At 40.4% G+C, this 21,457-nt stretch overlaps 1 protein-coding gene across 1 annotated transcript in view; it reads left to right on the top strand.

Annotated features, from left to right (window-relative positions):
* Positions 1-21,457, top strand: part of cps1 (carbamoyl-phosphate synthase 1, mitochondrial) — an 85,646-nt gene that overhangs the window by 2,069 nt on the left and 62,120 nt on the right. Inside the window, exons 3-18 of the mRNA XM_046845414.1 lie at positions 152-296; positions 2,028-2,117; positions 3,324-3,380; positions 5,066-5,158; positions 5,248-5,337; positions 6,140-6,268; positions 8,592-8,698; positions 10,588-10,729; positions 11,830-11,907; positions 12,142-12,240; positions 12,413-12,508; positions 14,304-14,493; positions 15,631-15,788; positions 17,475-17,603; positions 18,044-18,188; positions 20,734-20,944. Of these exons, the coding sequence (XP_046701370.1) occupies positions 152-296; positions 2,028-2,117; positions 3,324-3,380; positions 5,066-5,158; positions 5,248-5,337; positions 6,140-6,268; positions 8,592-8,698; positions 10,588-10,729; positions 11,830-11,907; positions 12,142-12,240; positions 12,413-12,508; positions 14,304-14,493; positions 15,631-15,788; positions 17,475-17,603; positions 18,044-18,188; positions 20,734-20,944 (1,959 nt within the window). The remainder of the gene's footprint in view (positions 1-151; positions 297-2,027; positions 2,118-3,323; positions 3,381-5,065; positions 5,159-5,247; positions 5,338-6,139; positions 6,269-8,591; positions 8,699-10,587; positions 10,730-11,829; positions 11,908-12,141; positions 12,241-12,412; positions 12,509-14,303; positions 14,494-15,630; positions 15,789-17,474; positions 17,604-18,043; positions 18,189-20,733; positions 20,945-21,457) is intronic.

Here is a 21,457-nt window from a genome sequence, read left to right as displayed (position 1 = left end):
AGTGATACTGGGAGTTTCTCTAAGTTTCTGAGATAAGGCATAATATGAGTTTACAACACTGATATGAACTCTGATATGAGTATACAACACTTTATATTCTAATATGATGATATAAGCTTGAATATGAGTACATTTTAATCTTCCTTTTTAGATATCCTGAGGCCCTTACAGACCCCAGCTACAGAGGTCAGATTCTTACACTTACCTACCCCATAGTGGGCAACTATGGAGTCCCCAATATGCAGGAGCTTGACGAAGTGGGACTGAGAAAGAACGCTGAGTCGGATCGTATTCAGGTGACCGTCCCATTATACCATTGCAATAATTCTTTAATATGATGTCTTTATTTTCACTAAGACACTTTTCATGCTGTGTAGCACAATTATTTGCGCAAAAATAAGAGAATCGTACAATTTTACAGCCATTAAATGTTGTCTGGAGATAATTTATACACATTTATATATATTTATAGATCAATCTACATATCTAATATGGGTCACAAATTATTGGTCACTTTCTAAATAATAAATGCGTAGCGCATCAATTAATAGTTATATAATAATAAATCATTTTTTTAGTGTTAAAAAACAAAACATCACAATACAAATGCCACCTTGTATCCAATGCACACTTTTTAAAATCGATGAATCACATCCCTTTATGCCGATGCACCGATGCAAATCTTAACATCACTGTTATACAGTAACACCTCTGTACTCGTCAGCTGCTGAACTCGGCAGATTCGAGCAACGAACACTGCTAAATATTTCGCCACTCGTCGCATGCTGAAACTCGTGAGCAGTTTAGTCTCACGGTAAAACAGATGTTAGCTCGCCGACAAGAGCCATAGCGTTCTCTTTTGTCCATTTTAAACCCAAATCATGGCTCCTCAAGTGGTTAAAAATGGTAACGCGTCAGTTTTAGCACAAATTTAGATAGTGGCCTTACAATTAATAACATGCTGTCATTTCCATGCACAATGAACCAATCCTGGATGTTCTTGTTCTATCCTCAGAATGTGCAGCTTTAAAACAGTCGCTCCCTCTCCAGCTTTCCACGTGTTTCTCTCTTGAAATTAATAAGAACAAAAAAGCAGCATGACATGTTCAGCCGGTTACAGACCGTATCATTTTTTTTAAAGATCATTGCTTACTCATTATATAACCAGCACTGGTAAAATGTATGTTGATGGGATTAACAAGACCTTCCTAGGTAAAGCATGTTTTGAAAAATGGAAAAATGTTGTTTAGAAAAAGGTTAATCACACGCCTATATGACATTACACTGAGTGCATCATTTAAAAAAATCGGCGGATCTTCATTTTTCTTGTTTTTTATTTAACCAAGAATTGACAGTGCTTATACCCGAGACTCCTTCCATAACAAATGCAGTAATATGAACCTACTGTTCAGCTACCGGGGCTGTTATTTCAAATGAATCTACTGATTAATCAGATTTAGGCATCCGATCACCTTGTGGTATAAGAAATCTGAGTCAGCGCCCTCTGACTGAACTGTGGTATAATTGCAAAATCGACTATAGACTGCTATAAGACTGTCTAATGATGCGCTAAATCTGCAAAAGTATCGGTACACCTGATTTTTCCAGCCATATGTGGTTCTTCTACTGCAAAGCTTAAGGCATACAATTGAAATTAGGATGCGGCATGTAATTTCCCCTTCACTTGGAACTAGGAGGCCAAAAGCTGTTCCACCATGACAATGCCCCTGTGTACAAAGCCAGCTTCATGAAGATCTGCTTTACATGGGTTGGAGTGGAAGATCTCCTGCTATCGAGCTCCAAAACCCTATTGAACAACTTAGGGATGAATTGGAACGCTGACTGCACCCCAGGCCTCGTTACTTTCATTAGTATTATTTGATTATAACAGCAAATGGGGACTAAATGCAGGATCAAAACACACATGGTCAGGTGTCCACAAACCTTTGTTCATTTCATGTAAACATATTAGCAGCTTATGATCATGTTCAGCCATATTATTAAGTTTTCTTATGATTTATCTGCAGGTATCAGGGCTAGTGGTGCAGGATTACAGTCACAACTACAGCCACTGGAACTCGGTGAAGTCTTTGTCACAGTGGCTGCAGGAGGAGAAGGTACAGTATTGCACACTGATCGCATTGTTAAGGCCGATACGTCCGCTGCTCTTTTACTAATCAGAATTTTAACATACATTTTTACTCGTCACGGACATGAACATTTTACAGTACACGCAGTGAAATGGTTTTACGACTGGTCCTTGACATTGAAAATAAATAAATAAAATAAGGGTTAAAAAAAATTAAGAATTCAGATATTGAGGATTATATTAGAATTTATGTAATAGCATCAAATTACAAAATAAATAGTATTTACAATTAAAACAGAGCAGCATTTTCATACAGAGTGGTAGAGGCAGTGTGATTTAATTTAATTTATTTAAATGCAATGTTCAAATGTACAAAAAAAGTGTGAAAACATGGTTTTCTAAAAAAAAAACACATGCATGCTCCTTTTGTTCATATGCCAAGAACCAGGTACAATAACGGTACGAGCAAACAAATCTAGGGTCCCGATGTTCCATTTTATTTGTATAAAAAAAAAAAAAAAAAAGAAAATCCACCCTTAGCATGAATAACAGCTTTACACACTCTCAGCATCCGGACATGTGATTTCTTCAAACATTCAGCTAAAATATGTTGCTGTACCTCTTGTAAAACTTACTAAATGTATTCTTTACTTGTTGGAGATTTCTTTCTTGTGATCCAGTTCATCCCAGATCAGCTCAATAGGATTTAGTTGTGGTGACTGATCAGGAAGTTTCATGATAGATATCATTACAGATGACTGCTTGTTCCAATGAGCTGAAGTCCAGACGGAACTGCGTGCTGTTAAAGTATAGAATGGGATCCATGTTGGTTCAGGATTCCTTTACTTTCCAGAATAACTTTCCAACCCTCCCTGCTCCAAAACCATAAAGCTTCCACCTCAATGTTTGACTGTGGGGGTGAGGGCAGTCTGATCATATTTTTTCTCTTGTTCTTCTGTTTTAGCCAAAAATTTCTCCACAGAACTTTCTTCCACTCATTCGTTTATTGCGTATAAACAAAACATGCATGCGTCTCAAACACCATAAAAGCAGAATGGGGTAGTTTGTATTGTGGATTTGAAGCAGGTTGAAGTAATGGGTTTTGTGCATATGAGTCCTTGGTGTTCCAGTCGAGGGGTTCGATTGCCTTCAGGAAGAAGCTCCTCCTCATTTACTGTTGTGTTTTTGTTCCTTCGATACTAAATTGATGTTCTAACGCAAGTCAATTTGATAGGTTCCAGCTTTATACGGCGTGGACACTAGGATGCTGACCAAAATCATCCGAGACAAGGTAGGCCAATTACTCATTCCTGCTTTGAGTATTTCAGAACCTTGGTGAAATCTCCTGAGTCTCCAACCAGTGAACATGTTGCAATAAAACAACAGTAAAAACACAAAATCCTCAGTAGAGCAGCAGTAACTCAGATACCCACATTTTACAACCGTGCTGAAATGGAAAAAATGCATCTCAGAATGTACTACATGTCGGTCCATGAGGTAACTGACCACATCAGGTTGCATTTCTGCCAACCAATAACAGGAATCTGAGGCTACAATAAGCACAAAATCACATAAGTGACTGGAAAAACACAATCTTATCATTTTCTGTCCAGTTTCATTGAAGCCCAAGATTCCAGACCTCTGGTGAAGGTTCAATAACTGGAATGTTTTTTCTCCAGGAGAGGTTTAATACATCGTCCGCCTCAGTCTGGTATTTTGAGCTGTGTGTCTGCTCTAACCAGTCTGGCTTTTCTCCTCATCAACAAGGTGCTTCCTAGTGATGGGAAGATCGGATCATTTTAGTGACTTAACTCTTTGAATCTTGGTCATCAAAATAAACAAATCCTTTTCAAAGCAATTTATTTAATTGTGTTCCTTTGATCCGAAATAAAATACGACGTAAAATTTTTGATAAGCAGATCAAAAATTCAAAACGTCTACATATACCGACTTTGACTGTAGTTCGAATAATTTATAAATGATAATAAATGTGTGTTGTTTTTAAGCTTTCGATTTCAAGTTTTATATTTATTTATTTATATTTGTATTAAAAATGGTCAAACGGAATTGAAATTAGTGGGTTTAAAATTTGCGTTAACACCTTAATTTCGACAGCCCATATTCATACAGAACTGCATAGAGTCTATGGGAGTCACATGACAAAAGAACAAACGACTCTGACTAGAAGAGTCGAGATGTACAATAAACTACTCGGTTCTGCTTCCTGTACATAACCTACAGGGATTTCACGATGCTTTTGCTTATACACTTCCAGTAAAAAAAATGAATGAATCACTTTTTGAGATGATTCGTTCTTCCGAGTCGAATAGATCGAGTCATTTATGAACGACTCATCACTAGTGCTTTCAAACACAAGAAAGTGGCGCTTGAGAGAATCCTATTCAGTTATTAGTCTGGACAAAAAAGGAGATTCCTTTTATTTTTCCTTATTCAAGATACCATTTTTTTTGTATCATGACCTACAGTCTATGGACAAAAGTATTCAGACACCTGACTTTTTTTTTGCCATGTGTGGTTCTTCTCCAAACTGTTACTACAAAGTTGGAGGCACACAATTTGTAGTATTACATTTTCCCTTCACTTGAACTAGAAGACCCAAACCTGTTCAAGAATGACACAAAGTGCATAAAAGCCAGCTCCATGAAGATCTGCTTTACATGGTTTGGATTGGAAGATCTCGTGCTATAGAACACCAACACTATTGAACAACTTGGGGATGAGTTGGAACGCTGAATTCGACTCAAGGACTTCTCACCTCACCGACATCAGTACCAGATTTTTCTAAACATCTTCTCAAAACAGTGAAGTTTATAATAACAGCAAACGGAAACTACATGTGGAATGAGATGTTCAAAAAGCACATATGGGCGTCTGGTGCCCATATGCCACACTTTTGTCCTTATAGTTAATTTCAATGTATTTGAAATAATGTTTGATTTTTTTTTTTTCCACCAGGGAACAGTTTTGGGGAAGATTGAGTTTGAAGGGCAGCCTGTAGAAATTACTGACCCGAGTGTCCGGAATCTGGTGGCAGAAGTTTCGACAAAGGTAACCAGACCCTGACATGAGATGATTCATTGTTTTACAGGCCGTGCTACTGTTACTCCAAACTTCTTTATGTCTTTTTTATTTTTTAGGAAGTCAAAGTATATGGAAAAGGCAATCCTGTCAAAGTGGTGGCTGTTGATTGTGGGATCAAGCACAACATTATCAGGCTGCTCGTCAAGGTGGGCATCCAAAGTTACATCCAGCTCTTACACCAATGTTTATTTAATCTTTATCAGTTAATCATTAAAGATCTAGTTTAGATTGTAAGATAGGAAAGTTAATTATCCATACTAGCGTATACATCATGTGGCCTTCTATCTTTTTATTATCAGCATAATAAAAAAAAACAATGGTTTATAGTCAAAAAAGCTAAATTTAGTCACATTCTAAACCCTAATAGACTTTATGGACAAAATACTGTGAACACCTGAGCATAAGATTTGTGTGTTTTTTTTTTTTTTTGAAGATCTCATTCTACTTTCTGTTATAATGAAATCCACACTTCTGGGCAGATGTCCCACTAGGTGAAGTAAAGGGTGATAGTAAAGTCAGGTACTGATGTAGGTGAGAAGGTGAGGAGGCCTGGGGTGCAGTCAGCGTTCACATTCATCCCAAAGGTGTTCAATAGAAATGGAGCTTTCTAGCGAGGGATCCTCCATTCCATCCCATGTAAAGCATATCTTCATGGAGCTGGCTTTGTGCACTGTGTCATGCTGGAACCGGTTTGGGTCTCCTACTTGAAAATACAGGAAATGTCATGCTAACTCAACCATAGACATTTTATATAATTGTGTGCCTCCAACTTTGTGGTAACAGTTTGGGGAGGAACAGAGCTAGCGTGAGTGTTAGCAATAAAAAATCTTTTTTCCATTACTGGCATTTCAGACTAGAAAACTAAAAGTTTTGTATCTATTTGTGTGTGTGTGTGTGTGTGTGTGTGTGTGTGTGTGTGTGTGTGTGTGTGTGTGTGTGTTTATGCAGCGCGGCGCCGAGGTGCATTTGGTGCCATGGGATCAGGACCTCACGAGCCTCGAGTATGACGGCCTCTTCATCTCGAACGGCCCTGGAAACCCCGCTTTGGCTGGAACCCTGATCCAGAACATTCGCAAGGTATTTTATGCAACACACTACGATTGTCTTATAATCCCTTATTAAATAATGATATTATAATAGCATAATAATGGCATGATCTTGAGTCAAGTCAAGTTTATTTCTATAGCACTTTTCACAACAGACATTGTCTCAAAGCAGCTTCACAGAAATCAACAGTCAAGGTGAATGGTGTGTATTTATCCCTGGTGAGCAAGCCATGGCAACTGTGGCAAGGAAAAACTCCCTTAGATGTTATGAGGAAGAAAACTTGAGAGGAACCAGACTCAAAAGGGGAACCCATCCTCATTTGGTGAAATCAAGAGTGTGATTATAGTCTTTAAACAGTACAGAACACTGGAGAGTGAGAACTAACATGAGCACTGGAGTGTAAAATTATAAGTAATGTTCTTTCTTTAGTTTTTTACAGTCTTTATGGTTATAAAACTAGGAACTCAAAAAATAGCTCAACATTTGTGATCCAACACCAGCTTCTCCATGCCAGAGCCTTCAAACACTCAAAGAGGTCCAGTGTCCAAACTCCACATGAAGTGGGATCCAATTGGCACTGGTACGTCTCTAGATGGTTTGGATTATTGTGGGGTCAGTATCTACTTCTTTAAAGGTCCACAAACTTCATGAGGTGGGACGTGACTGGGGCTGGAGCAACCTCAGGAAGCTTCGGGATGGGGAGAGAAAGAGAAGCAGTGGAGAGGAATTAGCGTAGCTGCTGTTGATATTAACAGCACAAGTTGATAATGTGCATGTGATCAGATGTTCTGGAGCACAAGGTTATGATGTGATGTGTGTTATGTGTAGGCTTTGCTAAAAAGATACGTCTTGAATTTTTAAAATGTGGGGGCGGGTCGTATTTTGGGGACCCCTGCTTTAACTGGTGCATGATGTGTTTTTATGTAAAAGATGTACAGAACCTGGTGTTCACTCATGGATTAGGACTCATCAGGAAATGATTTATTGGTTGAATGACATTGATACCATCTTACAATATATGGAGAAAAGTATCGAGAGACGACTTTTCCAGGTATATGTGGTTCTTCCATAAATTGATACCTCAACATTGTAGGCAGACAATTGTATAGGATGGTATTGGATGTGGTAGAATTACATTTTTCCTTCACTTGAACTAGAAGACCAAAACCTGTTCCAGCATGACAATTCATGAAGATCCATGAAGATATGGTTTACACAGATTGGAGTGGAAGATCTTGAGTGGCCTGCTATAGTGCTTTGACCTCCTTTTGGGATGAATGTAAACACTGACTGCACCCCAGGCCTACATCAGTACCTGGCTGTTTAGCTGAATGAGCACAAATCTCTGCAAGCACACTCTAAAATCTAGTGGAACATCATCCCAGAAGAATCGAGGGAAATATAACAGTAAATGGGAAGTAAATGTGGAAAAAGGTGCTCAAAAACACATACCAATGTTATGGTCCACAAACTTATGTCCATATTGTGTATATGGATTCATTTGCATACTTCATAAACAACAAAATCGAATGAAAATATTAACGGAAAAATATTAGTTTTTACTTTATTTTAATTTTTAGTAACAATAATTTTATGGAAATAATCATTTTACAGAAAGGTTTGCAGGAAGAGATCATTTCCTTTCTGCTTTATCAAGAAAATACAGCGCATTTCAAGTAGTTGTATTTTTATTGGATTTATAGGATTGTCCACGTTTTGAGAAATTCTGCTTTTTAAATTGTAGAAAAATTTCTGAATAAAAATAATTTAAAACAGGAATGCACTTTTTGTGAATTTGATTTTTACATTTACTGCATTTGGCATTCATACGACTGAGCAGCTATAGGGGTTAGGGCCCTGCTCAGGGGCCCAGGATTGAACTCATGACTTTTGGATCCAAAGTCCAATGCCTTAGCCACTAAGCAACTACCTCCCTCAAGTTTCTAGAGATCCTCCAGAAATTAAGATCTAAAGAAATTAAAAAAATGAAACTCCACTGTAGGATGTGTTTGTAAAAATGATATAAACAACACTGACGTGTATCAGAATGATTTCACTGATACACGGCATGATTCGATTGTTATAAGTAGGTGGCGTTTAGGCCTTTTTTTTTCACCCAGATGGTGATGGGTTCCCATTAGAGTCTGCTTCCCTTCAAGGTTTCTTCCTCATATCGTCTCAAGGAGCTTCACCACTGACTTGCTCATTAAGCATAAAGTTATAAGGTCTCATTTATGAATGTAGATTTGTATTTATTTCTGTAAAGCTACTTTAAAAGTGGTATACAAATAAAATTATATTGTATTAATTGCTTCAGAAGTTGATTGAAGAAACCTTGTTTTTTTGACATCAGGTGCTGGAGAGCAATCGTCCGGAGCCCGTGTTTGGTATTTGTATGGGGAACCAGATCACAGCTTTGGCTGCTGGTGCTCAGTCATACAAGCTGCCCATGGGGAACAGGTAATGGAAATGCTGAGTGTGTGGAAAAAATTCATGTAGATGCTTTTAAGAAAATGCTTTGGTGATGTTTCTGGTAGTATGTGACACGGGGCTACATACATTTCATACATCACTACAAGACTTTTGGGGTTTGAGCCAGGGTTGGATGCATAAAAGGTGGCAGGTTAACATTGTGGTGCATGGTGGTGGGGTGGGGTGGGGTATGGGGAGGGGGGTGTTGGGGGATGAACGGACCCTATTCATGCTGACATGTTGGACAAAAGAAAATAAAGAAAAGTAAAATGGTATAAAAAGAGTCAGGTCCAATAATACCTTAACACAAATCCAGACAATAAATCAGTCCATAACTTGTAAAGAAAAAAAATGTATCTTGAGAATTTAGAAAAATTCTGTCTTCTCAGGTAACAGCCAAGTAAAGTGAAATTTAAAAACAGAGCTACTCGAGATAAGGCTGGAGACACATCTGGCACTGAATGTAATTTTTTTTTACAGTTAAACGATGTTGAGGAGTGCAGTGATGGTGATCAAATGCAAACTGTAGCCCCGAGTCAGTGTAGCAGACTGTTGACATCCAAATCCATCCTCAAAGCTCCTGTGTTACCCCATAATTTCATAGATCCCCAGGACACAATGATGACATCTTCTTCACACATCGCTACACTCTGTGCTTTCTGACTCTCTTGTCTTTTTTGTTCTCGATGGTTCTCCTCGTTTGCGTTTAAGCCCAGGTTTAGGCTTTTTGTTCATGTCTTGAGCGATTTTTTGTTTTTTATGTACATTTTTCCACATTTAAAAACAGATCTCTACACTTGTACCTGCATATCCATCTATCACAATACAATAAATACGCAAAACAATAAATATACAGCTGTCACATAATGGGAGTGCTAGTAGTAGAGGAGGCAGGTGCGAGTGCAGGGTAAGAATTGTAGTATTGAAGTATTGCTTAATTGTATTTTTTTAAATGTAGGAATCCAAATCAATTCGAAATCCAAAAACAAGAGCAGAATCTAGTCATGGATCTGGATTTAGTCCAAGCTTGGTGAGGCACATACACCGTTCCGGTGTAACATTATGACCGCCTGCATAATATTGTGTTGGTCCCCCTTTTGCTGCCAAAACAGTTCTGATCCATCGAGGACTAACAGCATGAACTTCTTCAGCAGTTTGAGCTACAGGAGCTCGTCTGTTAGATCGGACCACACGGACCAGCCTTCGCTCCCCATGTGCATCAATCCTCGATTCTCGGCCGCCCACGACCCTGTCGCTGGGTCACCTCTGTTCCTTCCTTGGAGCACTTTTAATAGATACTGACCACTGCAGACCAGGAACATCACACAAGAGTTGCAGTTTTGGAGATGCTCAGACCCAGTCGTCTAGACGTCACAATTTGTCAAACTCACTTAAATCCTTACGTTCGCCCATTTTTCCTGCTTCTAACATCAACTTTAAGGACAAATTTAATTAATTAGCGCTTAAATTTAGAGGGGGATAGGGGGAACTGGGACCCCCCATAAGGCAATAGAAACCCCCATGACAAGTTAAAACTTAGGGGGTCCCCATTAGGGGGTCCCCAAGATTAACAACTGGAGACCCCCCATTAAACTTGACTCAATTCGAGCACTGGTTATAATGTTATAATGTAACACAGAAGTGTGTAGCGATTGAAGACCGTATGTGTTATGAATAGAGTAGAGAAGGGAAATCTCTGACGACAATAAATTCACAGGGCCATAAATGTACATATGTCTGTACACACACACACACACACACACACACACACACACACACACACACACACAGGACTCTTTGCATTGCCTTTATAAATCATAGCTAAGTCTGTTTTGCCTCTTTGGATGCTACACCGTGTCTTTTGTTTGTATGTGTAGAGGCCAGAACCAGCCAGTGCTGAATGTGATGACAGGACAAGCCTTCATTACAGCTCAGAATCACGGCTATGGGATCGACAGCGAGTCTCTGCCTCTAGACTGGAGTCCGCTCTTCATCAATGCCAACGACGGGTCCAACGAGGTCTGGTCACTTTCACTTCATATCTATAGCATTAGTCATGGTTACTTTTTAATGATTAGTACACATGGAGCTATTAAATATTCGGTGCTTTTTGAACATCCCATTCCACATTTAGTCTCCATTTGCTGTTCTAATAACCTCCACTCTTCAGGAATGATGTTCCACTAGATTTTTTGGACATCCATTGAGCCACATGGGTGTTAGTAAAGCCGAGTACTAATGTAGGTGAGACGAGGAGGCCTGGGGTGTAGTCAGTGTTCAGATTCATCCAGGTTTAGTGTTCTATAGCAGGAGATCTTCCTTTCGAAGCTATGTAAAGCAGATATTCATGGAGCTGGCTTTGTGCACAGAGGCGTTGTCATGCTGGAAATATTTCAAGTCATTGGGAAATTTCATGCTAACTCATCCAAGGGACAAATTGATTTATTTTATTTATTTTTTCCAATCTATTAAAACCTGTAAAGGTTCTTTGGGACAACGCTAAATAGATGCATTCTCATCCTCTAAATGCGTAATCTGAAATAAACCCATTTAGGAGATTGTGCCCTCTGCTGGAGGGGAGGGATAGCCTTCAGACTTTCAGACAAAAGTGAGCTTTGATTTCAAATTAACGAACGAACAAACAAACCAAAAACACCAGAAATGCTATTCAGGGAGGCTGGTTATGGTATTGGCATCCTGAGGTAAGAAGTTTAAATACCAGCCATGCCAAGCTGCCACTCCTGGGCCCCTGAGCAAGACCCTTAACTCCATAGTTGCTCAGTGGAATTAATGCGACAAATATAGCTGTGATTATTTAGATAAGTGTGTTTAGCCTTTTCGGATTCTATATAGGTTGTTGTTATGGATGTTAATCCTGGTTTCTGGATCCAAGAACTGTAAGTGTAACAGGAGGTGGGAGTTTAGTGATTAAGGCGTTGGATGTTGGATCCAAAGGTTATGAGTTTAAATCCCAGCCCCTCTAAAGTGCTGATTCTGGGCCCCTGAGTAAGGCCCTCGTAGGCTGGTGCTCAGTTGTATGAATGAGATAAATGTAGCTGTGATTTGATCATTAATTTCTTTTTCCCCATTCTATTCTGAACTCCCTGTTCCTCGCTCAGGGCATCATGCACAACACCAAGCCCATCTTAACGGCGCAGTTTCACCCAGAAGCGAAAGGTGGCCCCACGGATACAGAGGTACAGCAGCTGCTGATTGATTCATCTGTTTTGTTTCTGACAACATGCACGGATATTTGCCGTAATTACATCCCGACCTTCCATTTCACGCTCCGCGTCGAAACCAATTTAATTACACTGCCGCTCGTTCAGAGATAACGCGAACCCTCCTCCAAGTGCCTGCTCAGGAGGTTTTATTGTTCATGTTCGTGCATTTGTCGATAAATTATCTCGATGTCTTTTGTTGCTGTGCAGTTCCTGTTTGATGCGTTCCTGTCTCTGATAAAGCAAGGGAAAAACAGCAGCATCGTATCAGTGATGCCAAAGAAACCTGCAGTTCCACCAAGAGTCCAGGTGAGGGCGCCATGTCCACACGCATAGAGAAGAAAGCGCTGAAGATGTGCATGGACCGTAGACCACCTTTTATAGTGGACAAATAAAATACAAATGATGTTTTATTTCTTTTATGCTTTATGGATTTTTAAAACACATTCTGCTTCATGTGGCGTGTTCTGCTTTTCTGCAGGTGTCTAAAGTGTTGGTTCTCGGCTCCGGTGGTCTGTCCATCGGCCAGGCTGGGGAGTTCGACTACTCGGGCTCACAGGCTGTGAAAGCAATGAAGGTAAGTCGAACAGAACTTCAACGTGAATCAGGCGAGGCTGCTTTCACATGTATTCCTGCTTTCACCTACACAGAACTAATACTTTGCAGTCATTTGCTACTTGATTTTCTTCCTCGTATGCTTAGTGTCCACACAGCGGTCATAAACCTGGTGATGGAAAAAAGAGAAACAAGTCTTTTTCCAAGTGTGTGTAGGAATCACCAACAGCAATTACAATAAAATGACTCTTACACTGTTTACTCTGTACAGTCTTGTCCTTTTCTTTTTTTTTTCTCACTTATTCATGCCTCAATTCTGATTTCTCACATTTTCATTCCTCATATTTTCTTTCTTTTGTCTTCATTTCTCACGTCTTCATTCCTCACATATTCATTCCTTACATCTTAATTCCTCAATTCTTTATTCCTCACATCTTCATTCCTCTCATCTTCATTCCTCACATCTTCATTCCTCACTTCTTCATTCCTCACTTCTTCATTCCTCACATCTTCATTCCTCACATCTTCATTCCTCACTTCTTCATTCCTCACATCTTCATTCCTCACATCTTCATTCCTCACATCTTTATTCCTCACATCTTTATTCCTCACTTCTTCATTCCTCACATCTTCATTCCTCACTTCTTCATTCCTCACATCTTCCTTTCTCAATTCTTCATTCCTCACGTCTTCCTTTCTCAATTCTTCATTCCTCACATCTTCATTCCTCACATCTTTATTCCTCAATTCTTCATTCTTCATATTTTCTTTCTTCTTCACATCTTCATTCCTCACATCTTCATTCCTCAATTCTTCATTCCTCACGTCTTTATTCCTCAATTCTTCATTCCTCATATTTTCTTTCTTCCTCACATCTTCATTCCTCACATCTTCATTCCTCAATTCTTCATTCCTCAATTCTTCATTCCTCATATTTTCTTTCTTCCTCACATCTTCATTCCTCAATTCTTCATTCCTCACATCTTCATTCCTCACATCTTCATACCTCAATTCTTCATTCCTCAATTCTGATTTCTCACATTTTCAATCCTCATATTTTCTTTCTTCCTCTTCATTCCTCACTTCTTTATTCCTCATATATTCATTCCTCAATTTTTCATTCCTCACATCTTTATTCCTCACATCTTCATTCCTCACCTTTTCATTCTTCATATCTAAATTCTTCATGTCTATATTTCTCACCTCTGTATTTCCTGTGTGTTCATTCCTCACTTGTTTCTTCTTTATGTCTTTATTGTATGAGTCAGCCAGTTTAAAAATTTCCCATGAAGCTCTTAGCAGTGAAGTCCTTCCAGTTTGGGAGCTGATTAATGGTGGAACTCAGGGTCTATCGCTGTATTAATAATTAGTATAAATTGCTATATAGACGCATAAGATATATAAATATCACACTTACACTGGATCTGTAAGTAATGAGATTACTCTGCGTTTTTGTGTTTACAGAACAGCCACATTTCCTTAAAGTGTGATTTATACCTACATCAATGTTAACCGCCCACCCAATCAAACCGCGAGACAGGGTGCTGTTGGCATTGCTAATATCTATATAATTAGCATTGCATGAATATTCTGGCACAGTGAAGGAAATAATTCAGTGTATTATATTAATAGTCTTTAAATAAGCTTTTTTTTTTTACTTATATTTTTGGCTTTTCCTGAAGATTTATACGTTTCCTCCACTGGCCTGAGAAGCTACGAGCATTGCTACGAGAGTTTTTGTGGAGATTTTTATACAGATTTATTTAATTAGACCTGTTGCTCTAAAACAAATCTCCACCATGTTGTAATGTGTGCAGGAGGAGAACCTGAAGACGGTGCTGATGAACCCCAACATCGCCTCGGTGCAGACTAACGAGGTGGGAGGCAAACAGGCAGACACGGTCTACTTCCTGCCCATCACACCCCAGTTTGTGGCTGAGGTGATCAAAACCGAGAGGCCTGACGGCATCCTGCTCTCCATGGGGGGACAAACGGCACTCAACTGCGGTGAGTTCTTTTTCTTTTTTGCACCTGTGCATTTAAAACGTGTCTCTCTGTTGCATTCGGAGCAAGAGTCTAACGTCAAAGCTAGAGCCGAGATGTCCCACCTGAGTGAGGCTTGAATGTGTAAACTATGGCACCGTGATCCATCTAAACATCTGCGGGTGTTTTAAAAAGAAAAGAACAACATCCGTCTATGGAGCTCAGAGGAGGGAAGTAATGAAGCACAAATCATTTGTTACTGTACTTAGATTTTTCTGGTATAAGTATTTTACTTCACTATTTATTTTTACTTTCACTCTACATTTTTACACAAATATCTGTACTTTCTACTTCTTACCTTTTTAAAACAGACTCATGACTTCAGTTTTAATCTGAGATGGTCACTATTTTTTCTTCTCATTGCGCCGTTTATAGCACATCAACCTTTTTCTTGTCATTGCGCACCACTGGTGTGTCATTTCCCGTCTCTCACACACTACAGATGTAGTCTAGTTTATGAAGCTAATAATGAGCAGGCAGAAGGCAGTAAGAAGTTTGGGGTTAACGTGGATGAGACAGAGGGAGTCAGTGATGTAAACATGACTAAGACCAGAGACATTCCTGATTACCTGATCATCATCATCTTTCTCTGCTTGTGTTCTTGTGTTCAGCCTGGATACATTCATCATTAGATGATAATATTAGATTCCTATGTGAGGATCCCTGGTGGTCTAGTGGTTAGGATGCGGCGCTCTCACTGCTGCGGCCCGGGTTCAATCCCCGGTCAGGGAACCAACCCCAGCCACTCTTAGTGCCGGTCCCAAGCACGGATAAATGGGGAGGGTTGCGTTAGGAAGGGCATCCAGCGTAAAAACGTGCCAAATCAAACATGCGGATGATCCGACCCCTAATGGGAGAAGCCGAAAGAAAGTATTAGATTCCTATGTGCTTTTGAATATCCCATTCCACATTTAGTCCCCTTATACTGTTGCAATACCCACTAATATCCTCTAGGGGGTCCCTCAAACCCTTGTTTTCTGCATTTTCTCTGGCAGCCAAGACTTTTTTATATTGGTGTTTAATTGATAAATTGATTTGCGTCATATCAGATCAAATGAGCTGAGTGTAAATCCCAAAATGTTGCACTGTGTGTTTTGTCAGGAGTGGAGCTGTTTCAGAGCGGAGTGCTGCAGGAGTACGGAGTGAAGGTTTTGGGTACACCTGTGGAGTCCATCATCGCCACAGAGGACCGACAGCTGTTTGCTGACAAGCTGAAGGAGATCGACGAGAGGATCGCCCCCAGCGTCGCTGTGAAGTCGGTGAGACCTGCTTTCATCTATTCACTCTCCATTATGTACATATAATTATACTCTTCACATAATGGATACTGCACATACATGACGTTCCCCATCGTCTGCTTAAAAATAAAGTTTCTTTCGGCTTCTCCCGTTAGGGGTCGCCACAGCGGATCCTCCGCATGTTTGATTTGGCACATATTTTTACGCTGGATGCCCTTCCTAACGCAACCCTCCCCAATTTATCCGGGCTTGGGACCGGCACTGAAAGTGGCTGGGGATGGTTCCCTGACGGGGAATCGAACCCGGGTCGCAGCGGTGAGAGCGCTGCATCTTAGACCACTAGACCACCAGGGGACCTTCCCCATCGCCTGCTTAAAAAAAAAAAAAACGCATGTTATGTAATTCTTTATGAAAAATTCCCCGGAATATCCACACACACATACAATCATTTATCACATTGCTATTTACACCGATCAGGTATAACATTATGGTCACCTGCCTAATATTGTGTTGATCCCCCTTTTCCTGAACTGTTGAGGATCAACAGTATGAACTTCTTTAGCAGTTTGAGCTACAGGAGCTCGTCGGTTAGATCGGACCACACGGACCAGCTTTCGCTCCCTACGTGCATCGATGAGCCTCGGCCGCCCACGACCCTGCCGCCGGTTCACCACTGTTCCTTCCTTGGAGCACTATTAATAGACATTGACTACTGAAGACCAAAAACATCCCACAAGATGCTGTTTTGGAGATGCTCTGACCCAGACGTCTAGACGTCACAATTTGTCAAACCTGCTCAAATCTTTCAAATGTTCACTTGCTGTCTAATAAATAAATCCCACCCACTAACAGGTGACATGATGAAGAGTTAATCAGTGTTCTTCACTTCACCATGTCAGAATGTTATGCCTGATCATTGTAATGTAAATAGGCCACTTATTCAATTCTGGTGAGATGCTAAAAGCATTTCATTGGCTACTTTGCATAATAAAAGTAGAGTTGAATCCAATCGAATTGAATCTAACAACATTAAATGTAACTATAAATAGTTAAAAAATTTACTTCCACCACAAGGTTTCGCACATGATCGTATAGGACGTCTTTAGGATGAAGTTCATTACATTTTTCCTTTCACTTCAACTAGGAGACTCAAACCCGTTCCAGCATGACAATTCCCGTGTACACAAAGATAACTTTATGAAGATCTGCTATACATGGGAAAGTTGGAGTAGAAGATCTTCCTGCTATAGAGCTCCAAACCTACTAAACACCTTTGGGTTGAATGTGAACGCTGACTGCACCCCAGGACTCCTCATCCACATACTGCTTTACCAACACCTTCATGGCTGAATTTGGGCGAATTTCTTCAAAATCTAGTGGAACATCTTACCCATAAGAGGTTATTATGACAGAAAATGGGGACTAAATGTGGAATAGCAAGCTCAAAAAGCACATAGAAATCTACTGGCTAAATACCTTTTGTATCTATCTCTGTAGTGTATTTGAGCAGAATATGGAAACGTGTGTATATTCTGTTGTTTTATAGAGTTATGTAGATTAAGTATACTTGAAATCCCAGTATTTCTTTCTCCGATTTCATATTTCTTCTCAGTATGGCATTTAACGATTCCAGATCAAATCGCATGAACTGCACACGGAGAGAACCGCGACGTCATCTACTTTATAACGATTATCGTCCTCCTGTAGGTCGCAGATGCTCTGAAGGCCGCAGACGAGATCGGATACCCGGTGATGCTGCGTTCGGCGTATGCCCTCGGAGGCTTGGGCTCCGGCCTTTGCAGCGACAAAAACAAACTGGAAGATACTGCACGCAAGGTAACGCCATAACTACGTCACGCCAGATCTGATTCCCGAGTTGGTCAGCAAAACTACACAGGAAATTCACACGCAAAGGAGATTTCTTTAAGAGATATCGGCCTGATTGTGGTTCCCCTTTTTTCCATTCTTCCCTAATAAAAGTGCTGAATGCCTCGATAACTTGTGCTAATGCTGACACCATCCTGTTAGCTTTCTGCTTGAAATATACCTTTAATAAGAGGTGTTTTTTTAATGTTGTTGTTTTTTTCTTCTGTGGCCCCAGGGAACGCTCATTTCGTGCATTTTGTGAGTCCCATGCCTGAGGACCACACACTTTTTTCTAATTTAGCTCGCCTGCTTCTATATGACCTAATTATCCAGCCCCTTCTGACCTGTGCCAGATGTGTAAGAGCAGGAAAAAATGACCCGCACTCGTCTTTGTGTGTGTTGTGCGCCAGGCTTTAGCCATGAGCACTCAGATCCTGGTGGAGAGGTCTTTGCTGGGGTGGAAGGAAGTGGAGTACGAGGTGGTCAGAGACGTCGCTGATAACTGCGTCACTGTCTGCAACATGGAGAACTTCGACCCCCTGGGAATCCATACAGGTGCAGCATGCTGTTATTTATGCCTGCAGGTCTTTTTTTTTTTAATGCTACATTGCTGGACATGGCCATCATATTGTGTTGGTCCCCTTTTGCTGTTCTGAGCCATCGAGCATTAACAGCATTAGCTTCTTCAGCTATTTGAGCTACAGGAGCTTGTCTGTTGGATCGGTTCACCACTGTTCCTTCCTTGGAGCACTTTTGATAGACATTGACCACTGCAGACTGGAAAACAGTCCACAAGAGCTGCAGTTTTGGTGATGCTCTGACCCAGACGTCTAGACGTCACAATGTGGCTCTCGTCAGACTCGCTTAAATCCTTACGCTCGCCCATTTTTTCTGCTTCTAACATGTCGACTTTGAGGACAAAATGTTCACTTGCTGACTAATAATATCCCACCCACTAACAGGTGCCATGATGAAGAGATAATCAGTGTTATTCACTTCACCACTCATAATGTCATAATGTTATATGTTATGCCTTAATGCTGAATTTTGTGGTTTGGCAATATTGAGACTGTAAATTGATACAGTATATGCTGAAATATTTATTCTAAGAAGATTATACACAAAAACCTCCTTCATAAGCTGAGACCACCGGTATATTATAATGACATGTTAGGATAGACTTATAGGCAGATCAGCCATAACAATAAATATACTTAGAGGTAATGTGAGTAACATTGATTACTTCTCTACACCCCTGCCAATATACACTATATAGGCAAAAATATTAGTACAACTGCGTTTTTCAGCTAACAATCACAACAAACTTGGGGGTACACAACTGAATTAGGAAACCCAAACCTGTTCCAGCATTACAATATTTTACATGGGTTGGAGTGAAAGATCTTGATTGGTCTCAACCCTATTGAACACCTTTAGGTTGCTGGGTATTCAAAGTATTAATTGAGTTGGAACCTACAAAAAGCTGAAGAAGTGCTAAAGAAGTGAATTCTGTCGCTGGTAGAAAGAAGTTCGATCTTGCTGTATATGGATGGTCACTCCTGTTCATCACCAGCAGTTCCCACAATGGAAATGTAGATTCAGAAGTGGACTACTGATCAATTAGAGTCTTTGGATGGCCTTGTGTGTGCGTTTCAAGAGATGGCATCATGATGTGCTACTAAAAGAAGGCAGTGTGATGTTCTGGCCAATGTTCTACTGGGAAACCTTTAGTCCTAGCATTTATGTGTATTTTACTTCGGCATGTACCACCTACTTAAACTGATCAGGCAACACTGTAACATCATGACATTATAGCATTATGAGTGATGAAGTGAATAACACTGATTATCTTTTCATCATGGCACTTGTTAGTGGGTGGGATATTTAAGGCAGCAAGATAACATTTTGTTCTCAAAGTTGATCTATTAGGAGCAGGAAAAAACGTAAGGATTTGAGTGAGTTTGACAAATTTTGACGTCTAGACGACTGGGTCAGAGCATCTCCAAAACTGCAGCTCTTGTGGGATGTTTGTGGTCTGCAGTGGTCAGGATAAATCAAAAGTGCTCCAAGAAAGGAACAGTGGTGAACCGGCGACAGGGTCACGGGTGGACGAAGCTTAATTAATGCACGTGGGGAGAGAAGGCTGATCCGTGTGGTCCGATCCAACAGCTCAAATTGCTGAAGAAGTTCATGTTGTTAATGCTCGACAGGTCAGAACTGTTTTGGCAGCAAAAAGGGACCAACACAGTATTAGGCTGGTGGTCATAATGCAATGCCTGATCGGTGTAAATATTGGTACAGACTTCATGGTTACATTATTCCCTAACAGTAGTGGTCTCTTTCTGCAGGATAATTGTGAAATCCCTGCATATATCATAAAGGAGAAGTTTGATGAACATCACAAAAAGTTTTCGTGTTTGACTTGGCCTCCAAATTTTTTAGATCTCAATACAATCGAGCATCTTTTAGATCTGGTCTTAACAGCTTAGTTCCAGCTTAGTTCACAGACCGTACCGCAGGTCTTGTAGAGTCCAGGCCTTGTTTCGGTAGCACAAGAGGAACCTACGCAATCTCATGCAGATGGTTGTGATGTTAAGGACGAACCCTGTATTTTCTAGACTTTAGAGAGTGATAAAGAGCAGCAGTCTTCGATGCAGTTTGAAATGAATGCAACTTACACAACACAGTGGTGTATATATTGATTTTTCCTTTACGCAGCTAGAATGTAGGAGCTTATATTAATCAGCCAAAAGTGGTGCTTTGGCAGTGTATGCATGTTTTATATATTGACACACTGCAGAGTTAAAATGGCTCCTTTGACCTCCTTGAAAAAGGTAACAAGGCGAACCGAATCGTGAGAAATCTGAGAAATGATCCGTCATATGCAATACATTCTGCTCCTGGTTTGCATAGCTTCCTGGCCCGAGAGGAAAAGCGATATGAGAGTATTTCTTCGCGACTTTAATAACGAGACCCCCGAGGCTTTTAAATTTCACATCACACAAAAGGTTGTACATCAAGCGATAAACGGACGCAGGGACGATCAAATCAGAGCAGGTTATAGCCTCGAGTCTTTCCTGTTCTCTGTTTCCTGTTTAAGGTGACTCCATTGTAGTGGCACCCAGCCAGACTCTGTCCAACGAGGAGTACCATATGCTGCGGGAGACAGCTATTAAAGTCGTCCGCCACCTCGGCATTGTGGGAGAGTGCAACATCCAGTACGCCCTGCACCCTTCATCTCTTGAGTACTGCATCATCGAGGTCAATGCCCGGCTGTCCAGAAGCTCAGCACTGGCATCTAAAGCTACAGGGTAATGAAGGTTTGACCTTTTTGAAAAGTTTTAAATTATGTCCGGTATGTAGTCAGATGATGCACATGCTTCTGTTTTTTTTTAGGGTGCACAGCTCACACCAATGAAGTTGCCAAATTTTTCTAAAAGCATCAACAACTTTAGTGAGGAAATTAAAAAAAAGATTATATATACACTATTTTGCCAAACGTATTGGGTCACCTGGTCGTAAGTACGGTATGTGATTTTTGAGCATTGCATTCTACAATTAGTCCCAATTAGCTCTTAGAATTCCCTCCACTCTTCTGGGAAGATGTTACACTAGATTTTGGAGTGTGCTTATGAATATTTGTGTTCAGCCACAAGGGTGTTATGAAAGGCAGGTACTGGTGTAGGTGAGGAGACCTGGGGTGCAGTCAGCGTTCACATTTATCCCAAAGGTGTTCAGTAGGAATGAGATCAGAGCTCTATAGCAGCAAGATCTTCATCTCCAAAGCATGTAAACCAGATCTTCAAGAAGCTCACTTTGTGCAC

This window comes from Silurus meridionalis, chromosome 3 (genome assembly GCF_014805685.1).
Source record: "Silurus meridionalis isolate SWU-2019-XX chromosome 3, ASM1480568v1, whole genome shotgun sequence".
In the NCBI taxonomy this organism is placed as follows: domain Eukaryota; kingdom Metazoa; phylum Chordata; class Actinopteri; order Siluriformes; family Siluridae; genus Silurus; species Silurus meridionalis.
This window is presented reverse-complemented; position numbering and strand designations above follow the sequence as displayed.